This window comes from Macaca fascicularis, chromosome 6, assembly GCF_037993035.2.
Source record: "Macaca fascicularis isolate 582-1 chromosome 6, T2T-MFA8v1.1".
Lineage (NCBI taxonomy): Eukaryota > Metazoa > Chordata > Mammalia > Primates > Cercopithecidae > Macaca > Macaca fascicularis.
In genome coordinates, this window is record NC_088380.1 from 92,238,325 (window position 1) to 92,251,427 (window position 13,103).

The window sequence follows — 13,103 nt, forward strand, 5'->3', positions numbered from 1 at the left end:
CACTAGGGTGAAAGTGCTGGTTACTGAATGTGTGTGTGGTGGTGGCGGCAGCGGCAGGGGGAGGGGAGGCGGTAATAATAGGAGGTATTAAAAATAAGTACTAATGAAATCAGTACTTTTTAAAAGTAACCAGTTCAATCTGCCCACATCTGAAGCAAGTATGGAGATTTATGCTTTCGAGAGGGTAAAAAGATAATCTCTGGCCTATCCAGATGATTCAGCAACTTACCTCACCATGTGCTCAGAGCTTCCATTCAGTTTTTTAGTGTCTCACACTTAATTACGGACAGGCAAACATCAGTCACTAGAGCTCTCTAAGAGCCTTCAACGTGAAAGACAGCAACCAAACAAAAGCAACTCAGAGTAAAAAGATACTAGGCAGACAAAAGAAAAAAACCTTAACAAAATCTATCATTAATATCTTAAACAGACACGGGAAGATAATGTAACCATAAAATGAGCAGAATTCCATCAAAGGGGCAGTGGAACAGAAGAAAAAGAGGTTGTGAAAATTAAAAATTATAGCAGAAATTCAAAATAATAAACTCAATAAAAAGTTAAGAAAGTTAAGAACATGTCCCAGAAAAACAAATAATATAAAAATATAAACATAAACATATACATGCAAGAAAGAGGATAACACTCTTGGGAAACCAGTCTAGGAGATCGAATATCTGAATAATAAGCATTCCAGAAAGAGAGAAAATAGAGAAGAGAAAAATCACCAATAAAATAATTCAGACGAGATTGGGTGTGTCCAGGGTGGTATGGCTGTAGATACGAATAAAATAATTCAAAACAATTTTCTAGAACTCAAGAACATGAGTTCATAGACTGGTAAAGTCCCAACACGGGATGAAAACAGACCCTAAATATGGCACATCATCATAAAATTTTAGCACACCAGGTGGCTAGCTAAAAAAAGATGGTAATGATAACACAAAGAAAAAAACAGAACTTATAAAAAAATCAGATTCCTGGGCGCAATAGATCACACCTGTAATCTCAGCACTCTGGAAGGCCAAGGCAGGAGAAGCCTTGAGGCCAGGAGTTAACACCAGCTTGGGCAAGCTGGGGAGATCCTGCCTCTACAAAAAATAAACAGAGAATGTGATTGCACCACTGTACTCCAGCCTAGGCAACACAGTGAGACCCTGTCTCAAAAGAAAAAGAAAATAAATGAGAAATTGGATTGGCAGCTCAGTTCTTAAGAGTAAGAATGGAACTTCAAAGACAAAAACATAATGCCTTCAAAATTATCAAGGGAATAATTTTCAGCATGGAATTACATTCTCAGCCAAAGGAAAAATTAATTTTTAGGGAAAATGTAAAATATTTTCAAAACAGCAAGGTCACAAAAAATGTAGTTCCCATGCAACCTTTTTGAAGATGATACTGAAGAATATGCTCCACCAAAATCAGAAAGTAAACCAAGTAGGAGGTAGACATAGAGTATCTTTAAAAAGAGCTCCAATTTGAGGGAGATGCAAAGAGAATCTCTAAGAAGATGATAATGAGTGATACCAGGGGAATAGGTGCACATCAGGTGGGAAGGTCAACCAATCTAGACTGGGGCTTATCTGAGGGCTCCAGGAGGAACTCTATTCAAGATGAAATTGACATATTACTTGATACTTCTGAATACATTAAGGCAATTAACTATTCATCTGTGAGTGGTGTTTACATGATCACGGCATAAACACTGAATACTGTTCTAAAAACATGACATTACTATATGTGGAAGATGAATAGAAAATGATCAGTGGTTAACTGGCAGCCCAAAGATATGTGCTTAATCCTTATTTCCAAACTGAAATGGCAATAGTTATGCTTAAAACTAAAATCAAGGAACAGCCTTGGAAGTACATGGAAATATAAAAGTAAGCATCAAACAGAGAAGAGCTAGAAGAAGTTGCCGCTGGAGAGACGGAAATAAAGAAAAGAGCAGGGAACATATTTAATTTTAATAAAAATAAGAAAACAAAAATAGTAGTAAAAGACATGAGTTTTCAGATTTAAAGGGTAAATCTAGAACTTAGCACAATCAATGATAAAACGTCAGAAACCAGAAGAATAAAAAGAAAAAGCTTCCAGAGGGTGTATGTACTAGGGGAAGGATAGGTATATATGAAAAACAAAAGGACATCCAATTTCTCAAGAGACTTCAAGATTCTCAAGCAAACCTATTTCTTTCTTAGAATTTTCTACTGAGCCAATCTATCAATCAAGTATGAGGGGAAAAATAAAGATAATTCCAGGAAAGCAAGATTTAAAAATAAAACTTTAGCACCCTTTCTAAGGACACCATAGGAGAATGTGCTCTGCAAAAAAAAAAAAAAAAAAAAAAAAAGAATAAACCAAGGAAGAGGAAATCATGAGATCCAGAAAGGGGTAGAGGGAATTTTTGGAAGACAGTGAAGAAAGTCACAGGATATTAGTTATACTGAAGTTTAGAAAACTGAGGGCTCCAGGAGGATATTTCTATGAGAAAAAAAAAAAAAACCAAATGAAGTATCTGAACTACTGAGGTTCTACCAATTCTGTGGAAGAGTTTATAGTTTCCACAATTACAAAAATAAAAAATTATTTATAGTAGTAATAATACACTATAATGTCCAGCTGTAAATAATATTTTCATAGGCATAACATGGTAAAACTGACTATAAATTTAATAAAATGTTATCTCTAACTATTTTGGGAGAATGAAAGAAGGGAAGAAAAGAGAAGAGGGAGAAAGGTGCAGTAATATATAAATAGTACCATTATCACATAATATTTAAACACAAGGAAGGAATTCCTAAAATAAATGCCTAAAAGGGGTGAACGTGGCTGTCTCTGTGACATTAGACTTGGATAAAAAGGAAAAGCAGGGCACTGGCATTTTTCTTACATTTAGCTTTTTAAATTATTTAACTCTATTACTTTGAAAATATTTTCAATTACATAAAAAAGATTTCAATAAAGAAAAGTTATCTAATAACATAAAATCTTTCTCAAATCAGAGATGAGACCTAATGGTGTTATCTGCAAAATAAATTAATATTAATGATGTTTTGAAGGATACATTGCGAAAGACAAAACAAGCAGGCACCAGACTAAGCTGATATTCATTTCCTGTGTAGGTTTCATAAAATTGTAGTAGACTTCAGTTACTAGATACACAACTGTAGCAGCCACTGTGAAATCCACCAGCCACTGGTATTCTGGAAAGTAATGCAATGCTGGGGAAAAAAAAAAAAAGTTTCACTTAAATTTTCATAAATAACTCATGAGGACTTATTTATAATTAAAATATGCTAGACTTTATTTGTTCATTTGCAATGTAAGATTTACAAATATATGAATCTAAAAATGCAGGAAATAGAATGAGGATGTTAGCATCCAAAACTAAATTTTAATACCTCACAAATTAAAATAAACCTTAAAAGATTACCAAAGTTATTTAAGTTGTTGGTAAAGTATGATTGCAAATTTATTGGTATTAACTCATTAGCTATTTTTTACAGAAATTATAAGTGTTTTATTTTAAATACCTTCACTTCAGAAAACAACTTAGTCTGGAACACAACAATTTAGTTATACTGTTCACTTTCTGTGAAGTAAGAGTTAAACTTTATGTTACAATTATTGGCTGTACTAATTGTAAACTAGTAATTCTATGAAATACTACAGATTAAAATAATAAGGCCGGACGCGGTGGCTCACGCTGGTAATCCCAGCACTTTGGGAGGCCAATGCAGGCAGATCACCTGAGGTCAGGAGTTCGAAACTAGCCTGGCCAACACGGCAAAGCCCCGTTTTTACCAAAAATACAAAAATTAGCTGGGCGTTGTGGCAGGCACCTGTAGTCCCAGCTACTTGGGAGGCCGAGGTAGAAGAGCTTGAACCTGGGAGGCGGAGGTTGCAGTGAGCTGAGTTCACGCCACGGCACTCCAACCTGAATGACAGAGCAAGACTCTGTCTCAAGAAAAATAATGAACTAAATATAACTCTTATACCCTATTTTGTTCTGCAAGAAAAGTTTATAAAATGTCTGTTAATCTTCCATAAAACCATACCCTTTCAACAAACTATTCCATTCTTAAGAGTTTACATTGAAATTAACATTCTTTGAAAGTAAATATAATTCCATCACCCTTTGCATCTCAGTTGGCATAGGTATTCTGGTTTACTTCTACCAGAGTGTAGTCCAAAACATCAACATCATTTTTTAGAAGGCCTCCTAAAAATGTGGAAGTAAATCACGTACATAACCATCAATTCAGATGTTCTTATGGCACATAATAAAATGATCTGCATTGCTTTGGACAGTTTTTAGTGATAAAATATAATACAATTACACTTGAAAATACAACATTCTTATAGAAAAAGTATTTAGAAAATATCACATACAGTAAGACCTATTAAAAGTAGTATCAAAACTAACCAAATTTTATACCATTTCTATAAGATGAACATAAAATTTTGATAATTCAAAATCCTTTTATGATATTTAAATTTGCATCAAGTTATTGTAACACTCTTAATCTACTTCAATGTACTTTAACTTTTAGGTTAACTGCTTTAGGTTTTCTGAGAGTGCAGCGGTGTGATCATAGCTCACTGAAGCTTCAGCTTCTGGGGCTCAAACAATCTTCCCACCTCAGCTTTCCTAGTAGCTGAGACTACAGATGCACACCATCAAACTTGGCGAATTTTTAAATTTTTTGTACAGATATGGTTTCACTATATTGCCCAGGCTGTTCTCAAACTCTTGGGCTCAAGTCATCCTCCCACCTCGGCCTCCAAAAGAGGTGGGATTATTACAGGCATGAACCACAGCCCTGCTTTAGGTCTTCTATTGCGATTTACCTACAGCTTCTGAACATAAGCCTGAAAGATTCTGATGCAGTTACAGGATGCTTACCCTCAATCCCTTCCTCCTGCTAAGAAAAAAAAAAAAAATCACCCATACTGAGCTTTCTATCTGGAAGGAGGTCGGGAAGTGGATGGAAAGGACAGACCAAAATCCATTTAAAGTTTTCAGTTTTATTATCAATAATTTAAGTAAGCATTCTAATTCTCCAAACCTACCCATACTCATAGGGACTTCCTCCATGGAACTCACTCATAGCAAACAGTGAAGTGACATTCAAAAGTTCTAATGTTCTTTAAGAGGTTCTTATAATACATAGTTAATACAAATTAAGATAGACTTTTATGATAATTATTGAGACATCAATAATATATACATTCCATGAAAGTACAAATTATATATATTCTTGGCTATTTAACTCATGTTACATTCTTTGTGTAATCAATAATACAATTATATATATGCCTTTTAATAAAATATTGAAGTCAAAAGAAGACAGAAAACCCTGTACTTTCACCTAAACACACATATACAACATGCATTCACAAATGACTAAGAAAACTTACAAACATATATGAACATCTCCCTGCTATTCTGGTTAACTGGAAATGCTCTTGATATTACATGACCAGTTGATAAACGAGTATCATTTGCGACTAGTTCTAAAAATCCTAAAAGTGAAACCAAATACTCCATAAACTACATGCTAAAGCTACAATACCCTAAATTCTTTTTTTTTTTTTTTTTTTTAAGTTCATTAAAATAGCCTAGTTCTCATTGAGTGGCTGTACCACATTCAGTGTGTAACCCTGTCCAAGTTATTTAACTCTTCTTCCTAATGAATTAAAAAAACAAAAACAAAAACTGATAACAGTTACCTACTTCAGAATTGTGAGGATGGGGTAATACAAGTAAAATATTGTAACAATGTCTGATACTCAACAATTTTAAGATCTTATTAAAGCTAGCTGACAAATTATTCAATAAACATTATTTGTAAAAATGTCAAAACTACTAAAAATCAGGAAGAACGTTTATATATTATTGTACTTATACGTATCTATGAACATTTTATACAAGTAAGCACATTTAGGAGTAGTGAAACATATGTGACAACTACTAATCAAAAAGTCAAAGTGCCTTTAAATGTTTTAAATGTTGAATGTAAAATAGTTAAAAAGAAAAAAGAGGAAGACATAACCAGTCTTAAAAGTCTAAATGGGTCCGGCGCGGTGGCTCACGCCTGTAATCCTAGCACTTTGAGAGGCTGAGGTGGGCAGATCACGAGGTCAGGAGATTGAGACCATCCTGGCTAACATGGTGAAACCCCGTCTCCACTAAAAAATACAAAAAAATTAGCTGGGCGTGGTGGCGGGCACCTGTAGTCCCAGCTACTCGGGAGGCTGAGGCAGGAGAATGGCATAAACCTGGGAGGTGCAGCTTGCAGTGAGCCGAGATCACACCACTGCACTCCAGCCTGGGTGACAGAGCAATCCGTCTCAAAAAAAAAAAAAAAAAGAGTCTAAATGATATTAGACAAGTGATTTATATTGCTCTTCACTGATATTTTTTAGTTCTAGGACATGCTTTACATACACATACAACCTTTACAGATGTAATAATAAACCTTCACGTATTTTGAAGCCACCTTGTATCATAAAATAATACTATTTGAGATGCTAGACCTCTTAAGATTTTTTGATGGTGGTATGATTTAACCCAAGAAGGGTCAAATTACATAATGACACCTTATTTGACATTATCAGAATTATTTTTAAAAAACACGCATCATTTCATTTATCACATAAACCAGTGGTTCTCAAACCTAGTCAAAAATCAAAATCACTTGGAGCACTTTTAAAAATGTAAATTCCCAAAACCTACTCTACATTTACTGAATCTTCAAGGATGGGAGTAGAGAATCCATTTCAAAGAACTCATCAAGTGATTTTGATATATCCCAAAGTTTAAAAACCAGTGTTTTAAATTATATCACCTTAGATGCCTCTTCCTTCTAAGATTCAAATAATTTCATATTCATATCATTTTAAACTAGAATCATCACAGTCATTATATAATTACAATAATTGAGACACTACAGTTCTATAATTTATAGGAGGAAAACTAAATGACCTATTTGGAAATAACAAATGGATGAAAGTAAATCCTGGATAAGTAAATTTTTCTGATTTCTAATTCAGTTCATTATTCTAAAACCATTTTCCTTTCTAATATATGTGAGAATAAAATTGAATTACTCTAAATATGGGTAAATCAATAGAAATACAGTTGACCCTTGAACAATACAGTTTGAACTGTGCACATCTACTTATATGCAGATTCTCTTCCACCTCTGCCACCTCTGACCAGCAAGACCAACCCCTCCTCTTCCTTCTCCTCCTCGGCCTACTGAAAGTGAATATCACAGTGATGAAGACTTTTATGATGATCCACTTCCACTTAAGAGGAAATATATTTTTTCTCCCTTATGATTTTCTTAATAACATTTTCTTTTCTCTAGCTTACTTTATTGTTATAATACAGTATATAATACATATAACACAAAAAATATGTGTTGATTTTTTATGTTATTGGTAAATATTCTGGTCAGGAGTAGGCTGTTAGTAATTAGGTTCATGAGCAGTAAAAAGTTGTATTCGATTTTTCAACTGCATAAAAGTAGGCACCCCAACCCCTGGGCTGCTCATGGCCAGACATTTCAAATGCAGTTTTGCAAGCCACATTAGAAAAGGGCAGGCTGAAACAAAGAGTAAAAGGAAGTCTAGAATTCTAGATAATAAAAATTGACTGTGATCTCAATCTAATAAACAGAAACTGCATAATAAACTTGTGTAAGTTAGCCTCTTCCGAAAATAGGAAAAATAATACAAGTTAGGTGAACAAAAAAAGAAATTCAATTCAAATGAAGTCATTTGAGCATCTAAGTTCTTAGAAAGATTCCTTATTCTGTATAATGGACTTAATGATTAAAATGAAAGTACTTTCACTGCCATAATATAAAACTGAGATTCATAGAACATTTTACCAAGATTTCCCTTACCTAAAGTATCCACTTCTGTAACTGATTTTGTTTCTAGATGAAGGTCAATATCCTTTGGAATGGTTAATGGCTTACTTTCAATGTGACCATTATATTTCCTATAAAAATCAGACAAGTGACACAAAAAACAAGTTACCTACACTGTTATCCAAGTGCTTGTTTCAAACTAATTACAAATGAAGTTTTAAATTTCACAGTGTAAAGGCAGAATTCCTAATATTTCATCAATAAGGATGTAAGGTACTCAAAGGTAGTTTTAAAAAGGGTACTATAAAATTTGAATGTAAATTATTATGTGAATATACAGATTACCAGGGAAATAATTACCTAAATTAGTTACTGCAACAAAACCTTTTTTTCTAGCTTAGCATTTCACACCCATTTCTCCTACTCTCTTTTTTCTTTAAGCACAAGAGTAAATGCAAATGAAGACAAAGTGCACTTCTCCTTGAAGTGACGTGTATAAACACACACACGTACATACATATAAACAGACCCGGAACCATATGCAAATCAGAGTTGAAGAATTATATTAAGATTTATGTGTATGAGAAATTCAGAAACATGAAAGACTAACTTGCAATAGTTTTTACTAAAAATCACAAATGAAGGAAAACAAATTCTTCTGGTGTATCTGTATGATTTCCAAATTTAATTTTTAAAGACAAACATATAGAAAGTAATAAACTAAGGTTTCAATTTATTATTTTATGTATTTCTTTAGACACACAGTTGCCCAGGCTGGACTCAAAATTCCTGGGCTCAAACAATTTTCCTGCTTCAGCCTCTGAGTAGCTGGGACTACAGGTACACACCCCCATGGCCAGCTTCAACTAAGTTTTAATACTATTAATCTCAATACTGAAAAACAACTTTGCATTTATCCTTGAATAAAAAACTGGGAAGCCTCAGGAAAAAATAATTTCATGTCAATAAACCAAAAAATAATTCTTGTTACTAGGAATAAGACAGCAACGTTAATGTATCTTTTTGTAACTATAAGGCATGTTCAACCTATTAAAAATTACTCTAGAACATAATTATTCATTACAAGGCATTATAATAAGGATTCAGGCCAGGTGCAGTGGCTCACACCTGTAATCCAACACTTTGAGAGGCCAGGAAGATCGAGGCGGGAGGACTGCTTAATCTCAGGGAGACCAGCCTGGGTAACACTAGGAGACCCTGTGTCTACAAATTTTTTTTTAAAAAACTAGCTGGGCATGGTGTTGCATGCATCTGGTCCCAGCTACTTGGGAGGCTGAGGTGGGAAGATCATTTGAGCCTAGGAGGTTGAAGCCACGATGAGCCAGAATTCTGCCACTGCACTTTGGCCTGACTGACAGAGTGAGACTCTTTCTACATAACTAAATTTTATAAATGTTGAACATGGTAGCTATAAACAGGTGGAAGTGGAATAGTTAAAAAGAAACAGAAACTAAAAACTAACCTGGATTCAAATCCTGGTTACCAGTACATAACCTTACTAGTTATGTGAACTTGGGCAACTCATTTAATATCTCTGATCAATAGCTTCTCATTAATAAAGAGTAAATTAAATTATTAGCTAACACTCTTGGTTTTTTTTGTGGATTAAGTAGAACTGTGTATAAAAGTGCTCTGGAAACTATAATGTTAGGAAGGACTATTTTATTAAAGAACTTAACTACTGGACTAAAAAGAAGGAAGGTTTACTATTAATATTCCAATGAGCTTCCAGGTATATTTGTAATGATAAGTGAAAAAGGATGGTAGTAAGATTAAAAAAGACAGTCTTTTCAAATTTCCAATTTCATGCCAAATAATCATTAATGTTTAATTATTTTTTAGCTTCTATAAATGTATTAGGCTAGGTTAGCATTTTTATGATATACATGAGAAACATGGTTATAATTTGTTGTCAATCAATCATGATTTCAGAGTCACAGGGGACCTAAGACGTCCTCTTGGATCCCCAGTTGAGAAAACTACGGTCCATTCAGAGAGGTAATTAATATGCACTCTCCCTAAGAATTCTATTTAAATAGAGATATAAAATTTTAAAGTTGGAAGGATTATTCAAAACATTGTTTTGTTTACTCTTTCCATCTCACAGATGAGGCTACTATGGTCTGTTCTGTGAGGTTTATTAGTAGGCAGTTGTCTTCATAAACTTTAAACATGAAAAGAACATTCAAGAGCTGATGGCACCTACATAGTTATATTGTCCATCCCTTTTAATTTTAAAATGAGGAAACTGAGGCCAAGAGCAGGTTAATTTCCCCAATGTCATAATACACAGTAGCAGCAAAAACTGGAAAATAACCCAAACCAACTGACATCTTTGATGAATTGTAGGATAAAGATACGGGTTATAAGTCTCTCCCCAATCAATCCCAACTACATTTTCTTTAGTATGATGGCTATATTGTTTTCATGATTTAAATAAAGAATAAAGTTAACCATTCTTGAGTAAAATAATCACTATTTTGTGTGTATATATTACTACAGATTAGATTTTCATGGGTTTTGATCTCAAATTTATCAACTACTTACAACATAAGTGGTATGTTTCTTTACTCAAAGCATAAAATATATTTATATAAATTGTGTTAAATATTTAACACTTTACAAGCTCAGTATAACTTACCTATCTTTTTTGCTTTTCCCTTTTTGCTGTTTCCCTGCAAGAATTCTTAATTCTTCTTCTGTAGGATGTTGATACCACCTCAAACTAAGCAAAAAAAGAATCCTTTTAAATAAAGCGCTTAAAATCACCAGAATTATTCTTTATCCTATATTTATTAAGTTTCATATTTGTGAAGACACTGTCGAGAAATATCAGGTGAAAACTGTAATCTGAAACAAATACTACCTCTTAAACTTTAAAAGGGTTTAGATAAACATCCAGCAGACACTTACCAACCACTTACTAGATGCCAGGTCCAGCAATGCCATTTGTATTTATATTTCTTACAAATGACAATGTATTAATACATATTAAGATTATACAAGCTTATTATTAAAAGTAAATGAAGTGAAGTCTGTAGCCAAATGGGCAGGAGCACATTAATTCTCTACTAATCCCTCATTTGAAGGAACTGAGAATTATCTTAAAAAGAGAGTTGTTTGAATGAACTCTCATGTTTACAGGTAGTCTTTCCTTTCTTTTGCTTTTTTAATTTAGTTCGAGAATTCTCAAACTTTACGTGTAGAATAATTAGAGAAAATCATTGTATTACAAAACACTTTACTTTTAGCTATATCTAACCTTCCTCAGGTAAGGATCCAACAACTGGTTGTATTCCTCTCTACCACAGTCAAAATACTTTAATCTGAAGTGAATACTCAAGATCCAAACTAAACAGTTATTCCCTCCCAAGCACCAAGTGGCTCATCCTGAATTTCATGGCTTGCCTAGTCGTACCAACTATCTACCAATCACTTAAATTTGATATTTATATCTTATTTTCAATGTGCTCTCTCCACATGTTATTATTAATTCTGTTCCTCATCTCTTAAAATTCTAAACTCTGCCCTACTGCAGAGACCTTACTTCAGTGTATCTTCCTCTGAACATCTGACTACTGCAAAATTCTCTCACTGGTATCCTCCCTGCCTTCCTGTGGACACATTACTCATCAAATCCATCTGAGCTTACCTCTAGTTATTGTTTTCTTGTTTTTTCACCTTATAGAAAGGTGGACCACCTTTACTTATTTTCCATAATACAAATCTTATCAAGACCCATGTCTGTTTAAATCACTTCCAAGGCTCCTCACAGAGAAAAGCAATGAATAAGGCAGCTAGGCAAAAACTTTGACAAAGGCCCTATTATACAGGAAGAAATCCATCTAGTATGCTAGACCCCCCCCAATTCTTCAATTACAAAAATCTAGAATTTTTAAATTTGAAATTTCCCAATTGCTGTTACCCACCCCCCCCCCCCCAAATAGAGATAGGGACTCACTTGGTTGCCCAGAGGAGTTGCAAACTCCTTGCTTCAAAGGATCCTCCCTCCTCAGCTTTCCAAAATGCTGGGATTACAAACATTAGTCATGGCACACGGTCTCTTTGATTTGCTGTTTTAAGAACACTGCAGGCCAGGCATGGTGGCTCATACTGGTAATTCCAGAACTTTAGAAGGCTGCAGGATTGTCTGAAGCCAGGAGTTTGAGACCAACCTGGGCAACACAGTGAGACCCTACTTCTATAAAACATTAAAAAATTAGCCAGGCCTGGTGGCATGCACCTGTGGTCGGGGGAGAGGATGAGGTAGGAGGACTGCTTGAGCCTGAGAGGTCAAGGTTGCAATGAGCCATCATTGTGCCCCCGCCCTCCACTCTGGGCAACAAAGTAAGACCCTATCTCAAACAAAAACAAAAACAAAAAAACACACAAAAAACCCAACAACTGTAGAATTGGCAATCTGAGTACTGACTGAATATTTGATGATATTAAAAAATTATTATTAAAAAAGTTTAGGTACGATAATGAGATTGTGGTAATTTTAAAAAACTCATTATTTTTGATACATACACTGAAATGTAAAGTGGGGTAAGTACAGATGAAACAAGTTTGGCCACCAGCTATTAACTGTGATGAGTACACAGGAATTCATCATTGTATCTACTCCTTGCATACTTGAAATTTTCCATTAAAACATATATTACAAGGCCCACATCTGCATGGGAGTCATGCATTATCTCTTGCTTCTACAGCCTTTCATGATCTGACCGATGCCTACTTTTCCAGGTTCACCTTCAACCATTTTCATTTGAAGGTGACACTTTCTGGCTTGACGAAGTGACACTTTCTTCCTCACAAATTCTTTCATCCCTTGGTGCTTTCTGCATATATTCTTCTCTCCTTGTAAACACCTATTTCCCTACTTGGCAAACTCTTAATTTATCTCTTAGTGTTTACAAGCAGTCTTCTTGTGGTATAATAAAAAAAATACATCTGCTCTTTGTCCCCAGTTCTTGACACAGAGTTTTAAAAGTCCTTATAAATACAAGAGTGGTAGAAGTATCTCTGTTATGCTAATGAGGTAGGTCAAGGCGGGCCCCAGATAGCTGCAGGATGGAGCTGATTATCAGAAACACCAAGCACAAGATTAGAGGGTCAGGACTTTCAGGAACTTGACCTCCAGGGATGGGTCCTGGAAATTGAGTTGGATCATTGAAATCAATTCTGTATCAATGACTT

At 34.5% G+C, this 13,103-nt stretch overlaps 1 protein-coding gene across 16 annotated transcripts in view; it reads right to left on the reverse strand.

Annotated features, from left to right (window-relative positions):
- TMEM161B (transmembrane protein 161B) overlaps window positions 1–13,103 on the reverse strand; it is a 73,609-nt gene that overhangs the window by 22,630 nt on the left and 37,876 nt on the right. For 8 of the 16 annotated variants that reach the window (XR_012413842.1, XR_012413841.1, XM_073993775.1 and 5 more), the window contains 3 exons: window positions 10,546–10,629; window positions 7,917–8,014; window positions 3,065–3,221 (listed from right to left, as the gene is read on the reverse strand). Coding sequence is in view for 13 of the 16 variants with exons in the window: in XM_045394799.2 (XP_045250734.1) it covers window positions 3,065–3,221; window positions 7,917–8,014; window positions 10,546–10,629 (339 nt within the window). In the remaining 3 variants the exon portion in view is untranslated. Of the gene's footprint in view, window positions 1–3,064; window positions 3,222–4,135; window positions 4,223–7,916; window positions 8,015–10,545; window positions 10,630–13,103 lie in introns of all 16 variants that reach the window. The other 8 variants (XM_045394805.2, XM_073993770.1, XM_065545797.1 and 5 more) reach the window with 2 other exon arrangements.